Source organism: Lycorma delicatula, chromosome 7, assembly GCF_047948215.1.
Source record: "Lycorma delicatula isolate Av1 chromosome 7, ASM4794821v1, whole genome shotgun sequence".
NCBI lineage: Eukaryota > Metazoa > Arthropoda > Insecta > Hemiptera > Fulgoridae > Lycorma > Lycorma delicatula.
The window spans coordinates 11,894,958-11,915,533 of NC_134461.1; the positions used below are offsets into that span (position 1 = coordinate 11,894,958).

At 30.1% G+C, this 20,576-nt stretch overlaps 1 protein-coding gene across 2 annotated transcripts in view; it reads right to left on the reverse strand.

Annotated features, from left to right (window-relative positions):
- The window catches only part of LOC142327572 (sec1 family domain-containing protein 2-like), a 45,915-nt gene extending 25,470 nt beyond the window's left edge, over positions 1–20,445 (reverse strand). Inside the window, exons 1-8 of one of the 2 annotated variants that reach the window (XM_075370732.1) lie at positions 19,730–20,445; positions 19,295–19,528; positions 14,784–14,924; positions 13,290–13,469; positions 7,928–8,100; positions 5,622–5,868; positions 5,014–5,130; positions 1,036–1,252 (exon numbers count right to left, since the gene is read on the reverse strand). In XM_075370732.1, the coding sequence (XP_075226847.1) occupies positions 1,036–1,252; positions 5,014–5,130; positions 5,622–5,868; positions 7,928–8,100; positions 13,290–13,469; positions 14,784–14,924; positions 19,295–19,528; positions 19,730–19,906 (1,486 nt within the window). In that variant the 5' untranslated portion in view covers positions 19,907–20,445. The remainder of the gene's footprint in view (positions 1–1,035; positions 1,253–5,013; positions 5,131–5,621; positions 5,869–7,927; positions 8,101–13,289; positions 13,470–14,783; positions 14,925–19,294; positions 19,529–19,729) is intronic. The other variant, XM_075370731.1, reaches the window with a different exon arrangement.
- Positions 20,446–20,576: the final 131 nt, after the last annotated feature.

A 20,576-nucleotide genomic window follows, 5' to 3' on the forward strand; every position in this document is an offset into this window, starting at 1 on the left:
TTTATAATAATTTTCTAAGTGTAGTTTTTATGCTGCTTGGAAGGTATATTTTAGACACAGGTGAGAGAACTACACCGTAATGCCAAAATTTGTGGAACTATGTTATAATGCCAGAGTAAGGTTAAACACACTCGTGCATTCACATTTCTGTTCACTTACATGAGAATCGCACTCATTCGCTCCCATCCCATATAATCCCACTAAACCTATTCAACCAACAACATCAAAACAAACCTAAAGGCATGCAATATGCACTAGTGCACAATAACAGATTACATTTACAAAGATCACAAATTATTATACACTTTTAAAATCAAATTAACTATACCTGAATGATTTAACAGATGGTTAATCAATCTTATTTTTATCTCTGTAATAAACTGTTAAATTTCTCTCTCCTTAAATTAGTTTGAAGACCTCATAATTTTTATTTTAATATTCCATTTCATTTTCAACTTTTTTCAGTACACATAAAAGAAAAGGTTTCCATGCTTTGGTTTTTTAGGTATCTAAATGTTTATTTTTTAATGTCATAAAATGATATCCTGTATATAAGTAGTTTTTTAAATATCTCTGTAATTCCTAAATCTACATTTGTGATTGGAAAGTTTATTCTCTGCACTAAAATCATCTAGCTAATATTGATATAGTTTTGGAGTCTTCTTTAGTATATCCATCTTTCATAATTTAACCTAACCTAAGTAAAAGTGTTACTTTTCAGCCTGAATGTCATCTACATTTCAATAGATTTGGCAAGATCTATACAATTTAATGAAGATGACGATAAGAAAATTTGGATCTTCCTAGCACGTCCTTATTGTTCATGAGAATGGGATTTTTTTACAGAAAAAATGTTTGTTAAATGTTATGCCAAGTTGTCCACAACCACCCTTGAAATTCTTGCAAGACAAAATTTATCAATTCATGACATCATATCCTCCTTGGACTGATACTTTCCTCTCCAAATTTTTCTTCTTAAGCAATTTTAAAAGTAAAATTTTACTGAAATAATACAGAATGAACATGAATACATACCTAATGAAGTTAACAGAGAAGTTTTACTGGTTGTTTCACTAAAACTTGTTTTCCTATCTTCAATAATAGCCTTACACAATTCCACTTGAACTAACATTTCAGAATCGGCTGAATAATCAGAATCTGGATCACCAATTGAATACAACTGTACCAATACCACTAGCAACTGTTCAAGGGTTAAATCCCTACCATGCCTGGTACGTATTGCTGTGGCTAACTATAAAAAGAAAAACACAACAGAGAAATTGTGAAGGAAAAAATAAATCTATTAAAATAAAACAGAATATTAGAAAAAAAATCATAATTTTTGATTTTATCTAACTATACAGATCTGATCTCATCAAACCAATTACTAGACAGAGCAATGGGGATCTGGCTGAATGGTTTATAGTTCAACTGGACACTTCCATACCCTACAAAACCCTATAAAATCTTGGAGATGTGTGAAAGTATTCCTTAGAGAAGCCTGAATCTGACCTAGGTGGTTCTTTAGTATCTAAAAGAAAAGCAGTTAGTTGCAGTATGTGTAAAGGAAACCCAAAATCAGAAAGTTTTTCAAAAATTATGTATTAAGTTTTTAGACTAACTTATCACTCTACTCTTGTTCCAATGAGTCTACTCCCTTTTGTTCTACACTTTACTCTCTTTTTACTTGATGCACTTAATCTAACATTTTTCACATCGCTGTGAAACATTTATTTCTTTAGTGTGAATTTAATTCAAGGACTTCAGCCATTTTTTTGAAATTAGTAAAAAATCTCTTTGATTTGATCTTAAATAAGAGGAACAGGAAAAACTATAATATAATTAATATCAGAGGAGTAGAAAAGAACTATGACATAGTTTTTAAGCTAAAACTGATCAGAGTTCAATCCAAACGGGTGTGGACATCGCTATAGTAAAGGATCTAGTTATCACTGCTTCACATATTTGGTTGTTCTCATTGCATGCTGTTAAGTAATCTTTTCAACACTTTCAAATAAAATTGCTGATCGACAGTTTACCTTAAAGGAATAAATTCTTCATCAATGTTTCTATTTACATAAAATAAGAAGTTAAATATTGTTTAAAATCTGTCAGTTCTTTCATTTTCATAACATTTTTCCATGGCTTGAGGCTAGTTTTATTTTCAGGTCACAACTGGAACACCAATTCTCATATATTGTCATAAGTTTAAAAAGAAACTGTGAATCATTTCGCTTATCCCCTCAAATCATGACAAACATGTAAACAATTTTTTCTTTGACTCTCAAATGATAAACAAGTTTTGCAGAAACCTCGTATTTAATTTCCAAATCTTCTGTTAACATCCATGATCCACGACAAATCTTTCATCTCAGAAATTTCACAAATGTTATGACAATGATCTTCATTCATTATATCACAAAAGTTTTTATGATTTTGTCCACAATTTTCAATGGTTGAAGATCAGTCAGATTTTAGTTGTTCTCAAGTAATTTTCAACTTGTTTGAAATATGAATCTATATTATCAAACTTTCTGGCAGGCACTTGGAATAAAAAGCACAATAAAAATCAACCTATATACAGCTTTACGTAGCTTGCCCACTGTAATCAACGTGCAGTTATTTTTAGTTTGTGGTGCTTCCATCCAATTTTCTTGTGCATTTGAATTGTTTGTAATATTATAGTTGTGTTATAATATTAGTGTGAACAATGAATGTATAATAAATACATAAAATGTCATGAACCGATTTCTTAAATGATGTAATGTGTTGGAAAGTAAGACTGAATAAATAGTTGATTGATATTTACAACCCTTTCTTCTTTCAATGTGTTCACTTCTATCTGATCACTTCTGACAAAGTCAAGCATTCCTTTTTTTGTCATATTTTTTAAAGAATCATGAACATTTTTTAACTGATAATATTGAAAAATTCAAACAAAGAAAGTATAAAACAAATGTTAATTTAAAAATTAATCCTTTTAATTCTACCCTTATGATTGCATCATATCAACCCACATTGTTTATTGCAATACAAATATCGCTTCAATTATTTCACACTTAATAGTTTTATTGTCAACTAATCTACTCTAGTTGTTCAATTCTTACCATCAAAATTTGTGCTAGAAGAAGAAAACATTTTTACTGGAGGAGTTTTAGATGCTCTTTGATCAGGTAGGTCCACAACTAGTTAGATTACAACTTTTTGCATAGACAGAACTCTCGATCATTAAGCACAAAGACTTCCATTATGCTGGAAGTATGTAGAATAATTAAAGAAAGATTCTTAAGGAATTGAACTTAAGTGTTATCAGCCAAGTTACTTATTTCCATTAATGAGGTTGATTTCTACAGAAAGGTGATAAGGAGTTTATAATTTGTTGTGAGTAGGTTCTTATTTCTTTAGCTCATTGATACGGAGGGATGAAACATGTTTTAATGAAATGACCTAGTAAACCATCATAATTATTTTTATCAGTCTTCAGTAAATTTTTGTATTATTATTATTATTATTATTATGGAGAAGGAAATTAATGTATCTGGAGTTTACATTAGGTGTGGGATCACCAAAACGTAGCATCAGGGGTTATTTCTTTGATTAAAAAAAACAAAAAAAAACAGTGATTCATGTTTTGAGATGTTCCTCAGCTAAACAAACAATCTTCTGTTTTACGTTGACCATCCCTATTTTTAACAGCAAGAAAGGCAGTATCTTTATAACAAGATTTTAAAGTAACAAACACAAGATTTGGAAATTTGGAAAAAAATTCTTGTTTAATAATACTTTTTATTTTTCAGTTATTAACAGTATTTTTTTAAATAGTCTGCTGGTTTAGTTCTTTTTATAATTTACTTTGAAAAAATGTGACATATGTTTTAATTAAGTAGTACACATGAAGTGCCAGTTTTATATGCTTTTGAAACCACTTGATTGCTGATTTTATTCTGTCAAGCATTTTTTGGACTGAAGGAATATTAATAGCTTAATTTCTATATTAATCTTTGTCATGCTGACATATTTTTTCTTGTTTTCTTAAACTGCATCTTCTATTATTTCTTTGACAATCATTGTTTTGACATACTGATTGATTATTTTTCATATCACCTCTATATTAAATCTCGCTCTCAAGTATATCTTTTCAGATAATTAATATTATTAATTTGTACTACCTGACCACAGTTGATAATTCATTTCCTGTTGCCATATTTTCCTCCATAACAGTTAAAATTTCTGAGAATTTTTCTCAGCAATTTTAAATAATGTCAACATGCAATCCCACAAAATTTAATTTTGCAATATGTACAAATTTTCTCATCAAAGAACTTTTATTTATCCATGTTACTGTATCCAAATCTGCAGTATAACTGGGGAGTATTGTAATTAAATATTAAGAATAAGTGTAACTGGACCTAAACATAATGGAAAACAATATAATGAAGATCGTTTACTAAATACCGATGTATTTAATATGTTTTATGAAATGTAGTTTCAGTGCAATACAAAAGCATTAATATGCTTGTGTATATAATTGTAGTCATGTGTGTATTGTAATGAAAGTCATTTTATTAATTGATTAGCACCAAGTGCAAAACCAAATTTTCTCATCTGTTATAAAACGTAATATTTATTTTTATTCCTGAAATATTCATCAGTGAAATGTCTTTCAATATTACATACGGTTTTAAACAGTATCAGATCTCATGAAACAGTAAATATAAAAAACTAATCTACATTCATTAAAAAATGAGATAAAGCAATTTATAAGATGGGTAATGTCATTTCCTGTTATAATGAGATGTCCACAAAATGGGTCTTGCTATGTCTTCTTTAGGGAATGATATAACCAGGGAGCACTACAGTTCAGCATATAAATGTAAAGAAACAATCGCAGTCAGTTTAGTGTTATATATATTTATGCGGTGAAAGAAGTATTACATTCAAACATTTTTTTTTTACTAATGCCAGATTAGATGATAAAACTGATGTTAAAATTAATTAAAATATCATATCTACCTGATTAAGTGCTTCGTCTGGACCTCCAGCAGCGATTGCCATCAGCTGCAGCTTTTCAATACCCATTACCATGTCTACATTATGACACGTCAATGCTTTTATAACAGCCAATGATTGCTGAAACACATGATTATTAAAACATTTATCGCTTATTATTATAATAATTAAACTTAAGTTTTACTAAATTAAGTGGATTATTGCTAACTGCTGCAGTTAGAAAAGCACAATATAATGCATTAAATTTCTCAGTAATATAAAAAAAAAATTAAAAAATTAAACTAAAATCAATTAATTTTCTTAATATTGCAAGTTCTAAATGTAAACATATACCTAAACAAAAGCATCTGATCTCAAACAATAAAACACAAATTAACTTGTTTTTGATATTGTCAGTGGTGAAATTTACAGCTATCTTTGTTCACAACTGATTACAATATTTTACTTTTGATAATAGTTTTTATTTTTTTACCCGCTGAAGCTTCTGTAACGTCCAATATCCAAATATGCATACACAGACACCTTTTATAATACATTATAAATTATTAAATTAAACTATAACAAAAAATGAAATGTAAAATAATCCTATATAAAAGATTTAACAACTACACCTGTAAAACACTAGAATGTTTCTGGATAAGAGAATATTTCCCGCTGAACGTAGACATAACTTGCTTTTCAAATGACTGTGCAGTAATTCTTAAATTTGTTTTATTTAATAAAACCTTTTGTAAATTTAACAAAACATCATATTGTTTTTGGTTTATTATCCAATCTACAACTGGAACTGGAGATTCTGGATGACATAAACTACCAGGAGGTGGACCGCAAACCGGAGTGGAATGATTTCTACTTTTACTACGTGAACAAACAAACAAAAATTGTAAATCAGATAACCTTAGCAAATAATTAAGACTATAAAATAATTTACTGTTATAAGAACATCTGAGAGAGTGAGTGGACACATATGATCAAGAGCAACACAAGTACTCAAGGAGCAAACTATTAACTACATTCCCATCTTTTACTCCACCCATCTACTACATTCATTCATAAAATCATCACATCAATAAAAACATTTTTTTCAAATATACACTCTGAAAAATCTATAAAAGAGTTTTCTGAAAGATATTTGTCACTGACCGATCCCTTCTAATTCACAAGAGATGGTAGTCCTCAAAAACGTTTTTCTGTGACAACAGCTGATCCCAATTTCTAAAGTAATAATTTTAAATATAACTAAATTATACTCTACAATTAAAATAATTAAATCAAGTAATATGTCTATAATGTCATTTTCTTCCTCTAGTGTCACTGTTTTTCGCAATACCTATAACATTAAATTCTGAGATAGTTCACTACTTTGTTATTTAAAGTATTTAAATAAAAATGCTAAAATATATTCTTCAAGCGCCTTGTTATATCATTCTAAAACACTTTCTTTATTGACTTCTTATTAAACTCCTTCTGAGCACTCCTCCACCTCTAAACAAACACTTTGAAATTTAGCCTTACCAGACTTAGGTTTCTCAAAACTAAGAGCTCTGATCCAGCCATTTATATGACAATTTATCATCATGTTATTTATTACCTAAATAACAACCATAGGGGTGCATATGTCCGAGTTTGTCCAGTTATCAAATGACCTTCATTAGAATTTATTCCATACGCTGTTGAAGGTACAGGTAAAAGGATATAATACATTTCTGCTACTTTATTTTTATCCAAAAATCAACCGTTATCTCGATTAGAAATAATTTCAGCTATGTCATAAAATTTACATTTAATGAAAGAAATAAGGATTTGTACAAGTTATTTTGTGCTTTACACAAAATTGATGTAAAATTGTCTTCCAATAAAGCTCTTAATTACCCAAAAGTATTTAAAGGGATATTCTCAATGATTTTAAATACACAGCTTAATATAGAAAAGAGAATGATCCCATTCAATTAAATTTTTTCTAAAAATTAGCAATATCAAATATAAAAATTAAATAATAAACACTAATTTCAAAATAGCAAACAGTATACTGCCAGCATAAAATACAATGTAAATGCTTGAAAAATATACACCATTCATAAATATGTATCTTTAAGATATAATAAAAACTCTCTTTGTTGTTTTTCAATTTCTTTACACATGTTAGGTAATTATCATTACCTTCAAATAATAATAATAAAGAAAATTGAATTAAATGAAAAAGGAGGATGAAACTGAATTACTGAAAAAAGGAGGTTGCATTTTCTTAGTGGTACTTTAAGACAAAATCGTTACATTTTAAATACAAGATAATAAAATTGTAATGTATTCAATCACTTTTTTTTAATTATAGCTATAATCAAAATCTTGATATAATAAAACAATGCAAAGAAAAATCTTTCACTATCCTTCTTCTTTTCCTTCTTCCATTGTGTCTGGTAGGTTTTGGCTAGAAGCCTCCCAGATCCATGCTAAGTACGAGTAGGATTTGTACCCTTGGAACTTGTAAAGTGTACAGCTTAATGGTTACATATCCGAATATGGACCTGTTCAGAAAAGTACTGAACTGTTAACAAACAAAGCCTAATCTGGGACTATTAATATAAGCCATATTTCCAGATAAAAGGAGAAAGAATATTGAGGAATAGAATATTGAAGAAAAGAATAAAAATAAAATAAAATAAGAATAAGAATAAAAATAATATTGAAGAATAATATTGAGGAAGTATTATAAGTTTAGAGATCTAAAGAACTGAAAACAAAATGACTTGAATGTTGTAGAGGGTTTAAACAGATTGCAATGCCGTGAATGAAGATAGATGCAAGTGCACATAAGTGCACCAACACCAGTAATATTTTAATTTTGTTTTGTTTTTGAAAAAACAAATACTTTAAATATAAAAAATAATAATCAATTAATAATTAAAATACTACACACAATTTAGTACCACAAACAGCAGTCATATCAACTGCAACATCACAGCTGTGCTGAGGAAGAGTTGGAAGTGCTGCTTTAATACGATCTAAAAGACAATCAGAACTGTAACTCGCTGGACCAGCTACATCCAAACTGCGATCAATAAGTATAACAGTTGCTCTTTGCGCAGCAGTCTAATAAAATACAAATAAAACAATAGATACACAAAATATGCTTAAAAATCAATATTCTACATTCTACTATGCTAACTCTTTAGGTGTGCCAAAAATTCTGATAAAAATTATTAGAATGGAGGTAAAATTAAATCTTTTTTCTTTTTTAATTGAAAAAATTTAGATGAACTCAAGTCGTATTATTAATTAATAACAAACCGGCAGAATACTTATATTTGAATACATTACAGCCTCAGTTGTCTAACCTCTTCTTATGTTTGGAGGAATTTTGTACACTTCCTTATATTCACTGCCTTTTGCATCTGCTCCTCTCCTGAGCGATTCAGTCATGATTATTTTAAAAACACCGTCAATTTGTTCTTCTAAATCTTCAACAATGTTCATTCTTAATGTAGAACCGCAGACAATTGTTGCAATTTGTCAAATCAGGTTGTTAAAAAGCCTACTTGAGAGGTCTCCTTTTTAGTATGAAATAAATAGCTTAGCTATTCTCTAACCATTAACATCTATAATTATCGGTTCCTAACCATTTTTAGTTCAGTAATGCTAAGAAAAGTCATTCTTCTGAAAGATTATAGTATTAAGCATCACCTCTGATAAGCTCTGTGATTAGTCATTAAGGTATGATATACCAGCGAAAGACTGCTCAGCAACAAAATATGATCTGATAACGATTTCATTCATAATGCTTGACAAGCAAAAAGGATGGTAACTTTAACAGGAGTGAGAAAATGCTTTATTATATATAAAGGATTTAGGTTAGGTTTTTCATTTTTTTTTTTACATATCTTTTTGTAGAAAAAATATTATCTGATCATAAATTTTAGTCGAACTTGTGATATACAATGTTCATAACTTAATAGGTTTAACATGAACAACCAAAAATTAAATTATTAGTTATAATGATAAAAATAAACACAAAATTACATATAAACCTAAAAAGGTGATAAAACATTTTACAAATAATACCCAGAAATTTAATAAATAGTTAATATAGAAAATATATTATTGAGGAAAAAAAATGTGTGTGTGTGTGTGTGTGTATATATATATATATATATATACACACACATTTTTAATATATATACTAACATTATTTATATAAGTAAATTTTTATACATCTCAACATTCCATATATTTCATACCCTCTTGCTCAAAACCTAACAAACAGAAATCTTTTTTATGTAACCCTAGAAAGCAAAAATTTTACCCATATCTAAAATGACATGTAGTTGAGCTAAATAATATTACAAAAAAAGAACATTGTGTTGGTAGGAAGGTAGTAGTAGTTCTTTAAAACCATTTTGATGACAACAATACAAAGGAACTTGTGGAATCTACAAAAAATGAAAAGGTGTAATCGAACTAAAGGTTTACTAAGATATTTATTAAAAGTTATTAATAGTAGTGTAGAAAAGATTTTGATAAACTTCCTTCAAATCCTCAATTTCATCTTAAATACTAAAATGATCAAGATGAAATATTTTAAAACAGAAATGCACTAACAACAGTAATGAAGCTGGAGGTGGTTCAGCCTACTTTTACAGAACTTCATTACTTCATGGTTATAGAGATAATTGAACAAAGGAGGAGCTTGGTCCTCCTTTGTTAGTATTCCAAGGTAGGGTAGACAAGTATTCCAAGAATATCTGACTATTGTCTTAATGCACATTCTTTCTTTTACAAATCAAAGCTTTTTAATCACGTAAGAACAAATAGGATTAAGAAGGGGCCATATGACAACAGATAAATTTTTATAATTAAATAGGTGATTGAAAAGCAAAGGAAAATTAATTTGTTAACACATTCTGCATTTATCAATTTTCTGAAAACTTTTGACAGCCTAGATAGAACTAATTTATATAGCTTGTTATTAAGGAGAGGCTTTCCTTTTCATTTAATTAAAGTAATTAAAAATTTGCATGATGGTGCCTCAGTTTAATAATTTGGAAAATACTTTGACAAGAGATATTAAGACTGATATATCTGATACTTTTAAAATACATCTGGATGGTATCACAATTGTTATCTGGATCGCACATAATTGGGAAACAAATTTTTGAGTCAAGAATACAGTCAACCCTTTTGACTCAGCATAACTGCATATACAGATGACATCATTATATAAGAAAATTGCAGTAAGAGGTATATTAATTATGAAATATTAGTAGCAAGTATGACTTAAAGATACCTGCTCAGTAGACAAAGGTTTTCAGTAGTTTTCTGCTTTCTGTGAAAAATATCCAGTGAGATCAAAGATAAGTGGAATGATGTTGGAGCTTATCCAGTTTCCATTTTCTTTTTCTCTTTAGCCTCTGGGAACCATGTACGGTAATTACTTCAGACAATGAATGGGGATGATGAAATCAGCTGATTTTGAAGTCGAGAGTTCGAAGGTTCAAATCCTAGTAAAGGCAGTTACTTTTATATGGATCTGAATACTAGATTATGGATACTGGTGTTCTTTGGTGGTTGGGTTTCAATTAACAACACATCTAAGGAACAGTCGATCTGAGACTGTACAAGTCTACACTTCATTTACGTTCAAATACCATCCTCTGAAGTAATACCTTACAGTGGTTTCGGAGGCTAAACAGAAAAAGTTTCCATTATTTAGAGGGTGCAATATCTTTTATACAAAACCAAGATTTAACACCTAAACTTAATAAGTTTAAGCATATTTGTTGAACAGTTCACAAAATCCTAAAGCAGAAGAACAGGAGAGAAACTAGATTGAAGTTCTATAAGACCATGGCAGTTACAGTTTTCTTGTATGCAAGTGAAACTTGGAGACTCCGTAAAAGAAAAAAGATAAAGACAGAGCTGCAGAAATGAGATTCTTAGAGCAGTGAGGGGCTGCGGACTGTTGCATAAAATACCAAATGAAAGCATTAAACAGGATTTGAAGACTTTAATTTAATCTGGAGGAAAGAATACTAGATAAATTGGTATGAACATCTAGATCGAATGCAGGCAGACTGATTATCTTGCCTGGCTTTAGAATATCAGCCAGAAGGTCACAGAAGCATTTAGAAGTTGGTTTCTGGAATAGGCAACATTTCCTAATCCTTGGAGAAGAAGAAAAGCTTTTAAATTACCAACACCACTATATTCATATAATCATTTCACTAACAGTTATATTATTTTTACCTAATATTGTAAAGCAAACTTCATAATAACCATTTAACATTTTGTATTTGTGTGGCTTTTTGATTCTGCTTCATAGTGGTGAATCTATGTCTCATCACGGATTAGAATACTGTACAAAAAAGCATCACCTTCCTATTGATACTGTAGTTTTAGTTCTGTGCAAATGTGAAATCTTGTCTCCTTCTGATGATCTGTCAACTCTCTTGGAACCCATGTTACGTTTATTTTATAGTAATTGGACTTGGTGATGTTTTGAACTGCACTATAATATTTCACATATGATTTCAACTGTAATCCATCAGTCTTCTTGGATGAAAGAGTCTATATGAGTTTCAGGCACTGGACTTGAAATTTCAAGTGAATGTCTAGAATGGCGCTCATCTGCCACTGCGGTTCAAAAATCTTTAAATTTTTCTATTAGCTATAAAAACTTCTGTAGTCTACACAACTTTGTCTATACTGATTGGTCGTAACAGAGTAATTTTTAATCAGTTTTTTCCATTTCAGAGAGCATAAAACTAATCACTGCACGCTCTTCAACTAATTTGGAAACTTCAAGAGGGCTTCATCATCGTAAAATGAGATCTTGAGGTTATAAACGAAATAATTTTATTCAATCAATTGATCAAAAGTCATTACAGGGTTACCAGCTTACTGTTCTGAAAGTATCATAGCCCTCTTATCAAGTATTTTGCCTCTACAGCTATTTATATCCTTAATCATTGAATAACCTTGTATATGTATATTCTATATAAAAAAAACAGTAAGAAAAAATAAAAAACTTATTTATGATACAGCACTTTCGTGAATTTTATCACATGTTTGGTATATGAAGTCTGTTCAAAAAATAACCAAACTTTTTTAATTACATGCTGACATAGATATTTAGTAACGTGTACTGTGTTCTGCATAACCTCTGTAACCATATGTTCTTGGATTGTTGATATCTCATTTAGTTTTTGGACACTGTTGTTTGAGTACATGTTTAAGTATTAGTAATGATTTTTTGATGATTGAACTTTTGTCTCAATGTCATAGTTGTAAAACTAGCTTTTGTCTCATGTTACAATCCTTTGCATGATTGTTTCATTGTCATCGGCTTGTTCAATGAGTTGCCGGCAATTGTCTACTCGATGTTCTTTCTGCTGTTCATCAAATGAGAAATAAACTTTGCTGCAACTCTATGCATGTTCAATTTTTCAGCCAAAATGTTACGGCATGATCCAATTAAAATGCTAACCCTTTCTGCAAATTCTCTGACAGTCAATCAACGATTTCAAAGCACCAGATCATTGATTTTCTGAATGTGTGTGTCATCAGTTGAAGTCAAAGGCCTTCTTGGTCGTGGGTCATCTTCAATTGACTGACGACCACTTTTAACTTGTGAAAACCATTCGCAACATTGTGTATGACCCAGAGAATCATCTCCGTAAGCTTGTTTCAAAACCTGAAAAGTTTCGATAAAAGTTTTCCTCAGTTTTACGCAAAATTTTACGTTGTATCATTGCTCCCAAAAAACACACATAACAAAAATCGCTACTAACATTTAAACACATTGCAATCAAATAACAATAACATGAAAACTAAACAAGATATCAACAATCCAAGAACATGTGGTTACAGAGCAGGTTATGCGGAACACAATACTGCCAACCGCATGTCACTAAATATCTCCATTGGTGTGTAATTAAAAAAGTTTGGTTATTTTTTGACAGACCTCATATATAAATTATAAAATAAGTGATACATTTATAATTTAAAGCTATCTGAATGTGTAAAGACTCTTAACGATTTGGATTTTCCATGAAAGTGCTTCACAGTAAGCTCTTATTTAAAATTTTTTTTTTTACTGTATCTTGGTGGTAAAAATAAATTTACTGCATGAAAAACAATCTGCATCTGAAGCAACGGTGTAATATGTTTGAGAATAAATAAAAATATATTTATGTATGCAACAAAATTTTATTTTATCAGTAATAAAAGTTAATAGTACATCTTATAAGAATAAATAAATTTCAAATATCAATATTTTAACTTACTTTTCTCCTTGATAAAGATTGGGGATGTGTTTCAAGTCCTTGACCAATAATTTGACTCAAATGTCCCATACAATAAATATCATCATTAACATTTAATAAAGATAATAAACTCTGTAAACAAGATGTCAAATGATATACGGCCACTCTCAATTTAAATGGCAATGAACGTAATTCAATGCTCTGCAAAATACAAAAAATTTTTAAAAAACATGAAAAATACATTATTTTTCACAGAAATAATTGAAGGGAGATACTAAAATTAATGAATGTTAATGTGATCCCATACAGGTGTATTCAAATTGTTTGAATAAACTTCTTTCTCAGCCAATTTGTTAATTTTACACTGAAAGATACAGAAAACAAGTCTGATCTCAGAATTTTTCCAATGATGTCAGTATGGACAGGAAAATCAATAAGAAGATAAAAAGTATCTGACTGGTTGAAATATTTTATCATCCTGTCTTGTAAAGAATACTGTAAATTCATTTCCTTATCTAAACAAATGACTATTTTTTAAATTATGGTCAAATTGTTGTCTGACAATACAGCATACATATATATAAAACAAAATTTAAAGAAACATTAAAATAGATTTTTATCTGTTGAACAACAGCTTTCACACTGTGTACTGTCAGATTTTTCCTAGTTAAGGAAAAGATTAGAACTGTAGAAAGATCAGTGTATATTAACTTAACTACTCATACAAGCAACAGCAAATCGACATAAGCCTGATGTAGCAATTGACTGATATTTGTGAGTTTGTCAGTTGTAAACAAATTATACATCATTAACATACACAAGAGATGACTGCTGCTGCTATATTACATTAGTATTACACATATTTTGTGATTAATTTACTACCAGTGTAGAAAGTTTGTGCACTCAAGTTTGAGGCTTTATAAAAGTAAAACCACCCATCAGGTTTTGAAAAGATTTCATCACCTTGTAGATTATTTTATGCTGCATTTGATAATAATAAACTTTGTCTTTTATTAATTTTTTAAGACATGTTATCGTAAAAATGAAAAAAGGTACCACCAGTTTTTTTGTCTGTTTTGTGTACCTTGAGTTTTATCACATGTTACTAGAAAACTATTCAATCGATATCGCATTCAAATTTCTACTTAAGCTAACCCATTCTATGGCCTTACTGCTCAAAAAATTTTATATCACTATCTATAAATGTTTTCATGTTATTATCTGATTTGTTACTATTATCTTTGGATCTATACAATGTACAAACACAAGACAAGTTTCGTTACCTCATCATTACATTAAATTGATGAATATGATTTTTTATGAAAACGTATCGCTACACATATGTTTGTAAAAAATTTTCTTTTGTTAAGAATTCATTGTTTTAGTGAGGTGACTGAAAGAGGGTGAAATCGCTCTTCAGCAAGTCAATTCTTTCCCTTTTCTAATACTGCTTGGTCCTGGATTAGAAAAAACAATTAATAAATAAATGGATGGATAAATCACAATATTACTTACTTTCTTATCACCAGAAATGTTCCAAGAAGCTATATCTTTACCAATAAATGGGAAAACATTACTAAATATAGGCATCATAAATATATTTGAAGTAATCGGTGCCAAAAACAATGGGAAACTAAATAGCTCAACCGTAAAATCCTGTAAAACATATTAAAACAGATATAATACATATTCTGCAATAACAAACACACAATAGAGTAACAAAAGATGAATTTTATGATAGCTTTTGCTAATAACAGAATTTTAACATCAATCAATTAACAAGTACTTTTCTTACTGATGAAATTCAATCATGATACTTTGTGAGAAATCTAATAGACCAAAATCTAGGTGTCAAGCACACATAGAGCTGACAATAAATGGATTCCTCCATCTCTTGCCTAAACCTGATTACAAAAACAATAGGCCCAGGCCCTGCCCTGTACATCTTTAAGAAATTCCATTTGTATATTTATAATTTATAAAGTTAAGTTCGTAGACTGTACAACTTCTACAAAAGTGACATGTATTAAGACAATTCATCACATTATCTTAAAAAATTCTGAGTATACATATGTGTAGCCAAAACAGCATTCCAGCACCTCAATTCTGATCTGCGATAGCTCTTACAACAGTAATTTATAACTGTTTAGTTTATTATTACCAGTCTTTCTGCCATGGGGTAATTTTATAAAAATCAGACTGACTGAAAATGATGAGCACTCCACTCTTTAGGCCATTCATCATGCATAAGAAAAAATTAGCAAAAACATTAAATTTTTAATTTGAAGCTATAACTTTCACATAATCTTAATACCATCATCAAAGCTTGTTGTCAAATCCATTCTGAGATACCATCCTAAAGTATTTTCTACATATGTTTTAAGTTTATACTTCACAGCTGCACTAGTGCACAGGTTTGAGCGTATTTAGCGAAAGATCGGTCAGTATGTTTTACAGTGGGATGGTGCAAGCAAAACATAGGACTAAATGATTTAATTTCCGATCGACAACCAAGATCCGATCGATCAAAAGTGTACCCAATGCATTAAATAGTTAGGACTCGACCTGCTGATAAATACGCCATTTGAATCGTGAAATTTGGATGAGTAGTTGCTGAGATATTACAGTGGCACCGCATCACATCCCCTCCCCAATTTTCAAACGGCGCCCCAAGACACTTGAAAATATTATCATCTGACAGGTACCACTGGGAACAGACAAGGTGTCACAGAGGGAGGTCGACAAAATTTTTCAGATTGCTTTTTCAGACCGACCGATTTTGAGATATTTGCGATTTTCATCATAAAATTCAGATCTGGTTAAAAAGTACTAAATTTTCCCAAAACTTCGATATGTATATCAGTATGTATTTCACATATAAATCGATAAATAATAATACAAGTATACACCTGACTACCACAAGACATGTACTAACAAATCGGGATTTTCTGCTAGCGATCGGTAGATTCTGGTGCTAAGCTAAGGGATGACGCACACACACAAATGCCATTTAGTAGGGTAGGATTCTGTCTCTGTTATGTTGTTTTTCAATCTCCAGCAGTAATCGGCAAGCATATTCCAGTTCCATTTTCTCTGATGGCATGTTTTCATCGTCGATAAATTCCGGTGAAAGCGTTCACCTTGCTCATTACTTACGTTGCCAAAAAAAGCTCAAATGTGAATGCAACATGCATACTTTTAGAGAAATATAGTATCAAAGCTTTTTTTATAGTTTTCACCAACTTTATTCACTGAAGTTCTACACAGAAGAAGAAACTGTACACGTCTCAGCCTTCTCTTTGACCACAAATTATTTAATAATATATTGAAATGACAGCCATGCTACTTTCATAGATTCATTCAAAGTCTGAATCCCTCATTAGCTTACGTATCTGTAATCCAACAAATACTCCTAATTTGATTTTTGCCTCACTGATCCTGGGAATTACTTTTAAGACATAAGAAACCCTAGTCATTACAATCCATTGCTTTGACAAAAATTTTTCATCAAAACCACGTTTTAAGTATAATAGTGGAAGCTACACATTCACTCGTAAATCTAAACAATTTTTTACAAGTGTTTAATTTAATAAAAAAAATAAATTGTTTTAAAAATGTTTATTTTTTACTAGTAACAATTAAAAAATAATTAAACGCTTAGGACAATTTTTGAGGTCATATTTGGTTTCAGAATCAAAAAATACTTAAAAATTAGCCAAAATTATCTTGTAACAAAACTCTTGTAGATTGGTATAATCAGTAATCGGGACTGCAAATTTTAAATGTTAATATATTGATAATTATTTTTAACATCAACTGTTATAACAATAATCATTCGGAAAAATACCAGTCTGAAAAGACAAAAATTAAAAACAGGCTTTATAGGAATCTAAGGTTTACTTTTAGAAGTTCACATAATTTTAGCAATATTTCTACAATTGTTGCTATATTACTCTTTGGTCAGGCCACATTTATAATTTATGTTATGGTGCTTGCGTTGACAAAAGTAGACAGATATATTAGAAAGTCAGAAAAAATGTTATAAGGATTTCTTAATCATGATTCTTGGAACAAGGTACCTTGTTCCATGTATAGAATTTAAAAAAGAATGTTTGGAATTAATCTATAATTTTTCTCACCTAGTTTATTTATTTAGGATTTTACCTAAAGCAAGTTAAAGATCTTGCGACTCTTGGAACAATCAACTTAAGGAGGCAAATCAAGTAGAACAGGTGTTTTATTTCAGTCATTTTTTGCTTGTACAACAGCTGTTTTAAATTTTATGTTAATATTATACAATAACCGACCTACTATTGTTGATAAATATTTTTTTATAATTTTCAAAATATATCCTTATTACTTCTAAGATTTCACTTCTAGCCTTGTTTCATTGTGTTCATGTGTTTGTTTTACTGAAGCTGATTTGGCATGGAATTCTCATGACTTTCTCTAACATTAAATTAGATTCCTTGAACTCAAGGAATGGTATATGCTGTGTACTGTTTCAATGTAATTGAGCTTATCATACAATGTAACAAGGACATTTGTAAAAATAAATATGAGGGACAGCTGAAATGTAATGTACACTGGAATGTTACATTACAAAATGATTGCTTCTGCCATCTTGCAGTTTCACTGCCCTACTACTAACACTCCAAACCTCAGTGACCCAAGCCCTCTCATTTTCTGTCAGTCACCATTCTTATGGAGTCAAGTACACCTACACTGATTGTGCAGCAATTGAATTTTTAATAGTGGAAAAAGGAAACGCTAGTGACAATCATTGTCAACTAAAACTTGTTTATGGTAAGATAACTATTAATCAAGGTATCGTGAGCAGGTTAGCGATAAAATTTTGTTTATCAGAAACCGGTAAGATGAATATTGGTAATAAAACCTTGCAATGGTCGACCAGTTTCTATTACTAATGAGAACCACTGGATTTGGCGCCCTGGATTTTCACTTCTTTCAATAATTAAACAAACATTTAATGTTAATTTCACCATGAACGATGAACTGAAGGGTGCAATAAGATCATGGATACAGGAAAGATCACCAACATTCTTAATTGGTGGAATGAGAAAATCGGTTCACTGTTGGGAAAAATGTGTAGCTGTAAACGGTGACTACATGAAAAAATAAAGTAATTCTGGGCAATTACTTGATCACCTTCAATTTTTTTCATACTTTAATGTACTATAGTAGATATGCTTAGGATCAAGAAAACACTAAATCTCTATGTCAGAAATTTTTCAAATTTGGACAGCAGATGACCCATGGAAGGTCAAAGTCTGTGCCACGTTACCAGTAAAATACTTAATTACCAATCAGTTTTGAGAGTTACAACTACCTGTTCAGATGGATAATCCATTCTGTAGCGAGAGGTTAAGGTTCTGTGAAAGGAGGTTAAGGTTAAGGTTAGAGCTAAGATTAGTTATGCAATGGGAGAAATAAACCATAAACTAACATTAATAGACAAAAGAAGATTATCCATCATAAATATGACTAATAATATTGGAACATGTGGTGCAGTCGGCCAAGTGTCTACGAGATGGTGTTAAATATTGCCTACCTTGGTAATTTCTCCCTAATCTCTCTCCATAAAAGTCTAACCTTAACTCTAACTCTAATCTTAACCTCTCTAAACAGAATGAATTAGCATCTAAAATAGGTATTTATAACTCACAAAACCGATAGCTAATTGATTAGAGTACTAATAACATGGTCCAGCCTTTGACCTTGCATAGGTTACCCATTGTCCAAACCTGCTTTCCAACATTCAGATTTTGTGTTTTCCTGATCCTAAGCATAATTACTACAGTATATTAAAGTATGAACAAAATTGAACTTGATAAAACAATTGCTCAGAATTACAAAAATAAATCTAAGTTTTTGTAGAAAATAAAATGTAATTTTATAAAGTATGTATTTTACTTGTTTATTTCTTTTCATTTGCAAATTCTAAGTGGTCATGCATTATACTTCAGCTAGCCCTCATAAATAAAAACTACACATAGTTTTCATACTTTACTACCACCCATCCATGTTAACATAGCACACTCAAGCTGCTGAAAAGCAGCCATATCATGTCCAGAGTCCCTCTTCTCAGCAAACATTTGAACAGTAGGTCCAGAAGCAACTATCAATATGCAATATTCAAATTTACTAGCACTGACAATGTCTCTCACTATATCACGTACTGTGCCAACAACTGGCCCTGATGTCAGGAACACACCTTTTTTTTGATCTTCTGATGCACACTAAAATCAAACAAAAGTAAATAAAATATAGTAATTATTACTTTAATTACTTCATTCACTAGTTAGAATTAAAAACACAAGAAATAAAGGTTGCTTTTAAGCACAATTATCTTTATAACACGTAATACATGAATAACTGATTGCTCAGTTTTAACCAAACTGTTATTTTTTATTTAATTATAAATATCAAACGTACTTTACCTCAAAAGATGAAAATTCTTTGCAAGCCACTGCTCCAGCATTAAACAATTTAATTACACCACCATGCCAATGCAAACACTCACATAAAGGGTTATCAATAAACACAACTGCATTTTTTACTTTTTTATATACCTCTTGCCACCATGTATCACTCAAATGGTACAATGGTAAATCCATGTTTACAGTAGCAGCTGTAAATACATTGACAACAAAAACTAAAATTATTGTATACGTTCAACTTATAAAGAAATCTAGTACAACTTTGATTGTAACCAAAAATGTCATGATGTGTTACTTCTCAGATTAAGAGGCATAAATAGTATATAAACCACTAATGAACAGAGCTACAAATTTAGATTACCGAATAGAGAAATTCGATTAAAATTCTTTTAGTAGAAATAACATAACTTTTGTCTTCATCTTAATAAAAGATAAAAAACAATTTGAATATGTGTTTATAAGCTGAAAATTTTTGTTTACTTAAACATCTTTTGGCTAAGGGTAAATACACAATTAAAACAGAACTCCATAACCTTTTTGGTTTGACAGATATAAGATCAAAAAAATAATTAACAGCTGAACAAATAAACGTGTTTGATCTCAACCAAACAGTTTTCAGCACCCTTGCTGTAACGTTGTACCAACATTATCATAACTAACGTGAAGTTTACAATGAACGGAATACTTTTTGGCTTCATAGCTACTATAAACCGCAATAGTAAGAAATGATACCTTCGGCTGGTGAATATAAAAGGTGCTTTTGTTCAAATTATAACATTCTCTACACATGATGAAAATAAAAAAAAAATTACAATTATTCTAACTAATATTAATTACGTTTCCTATT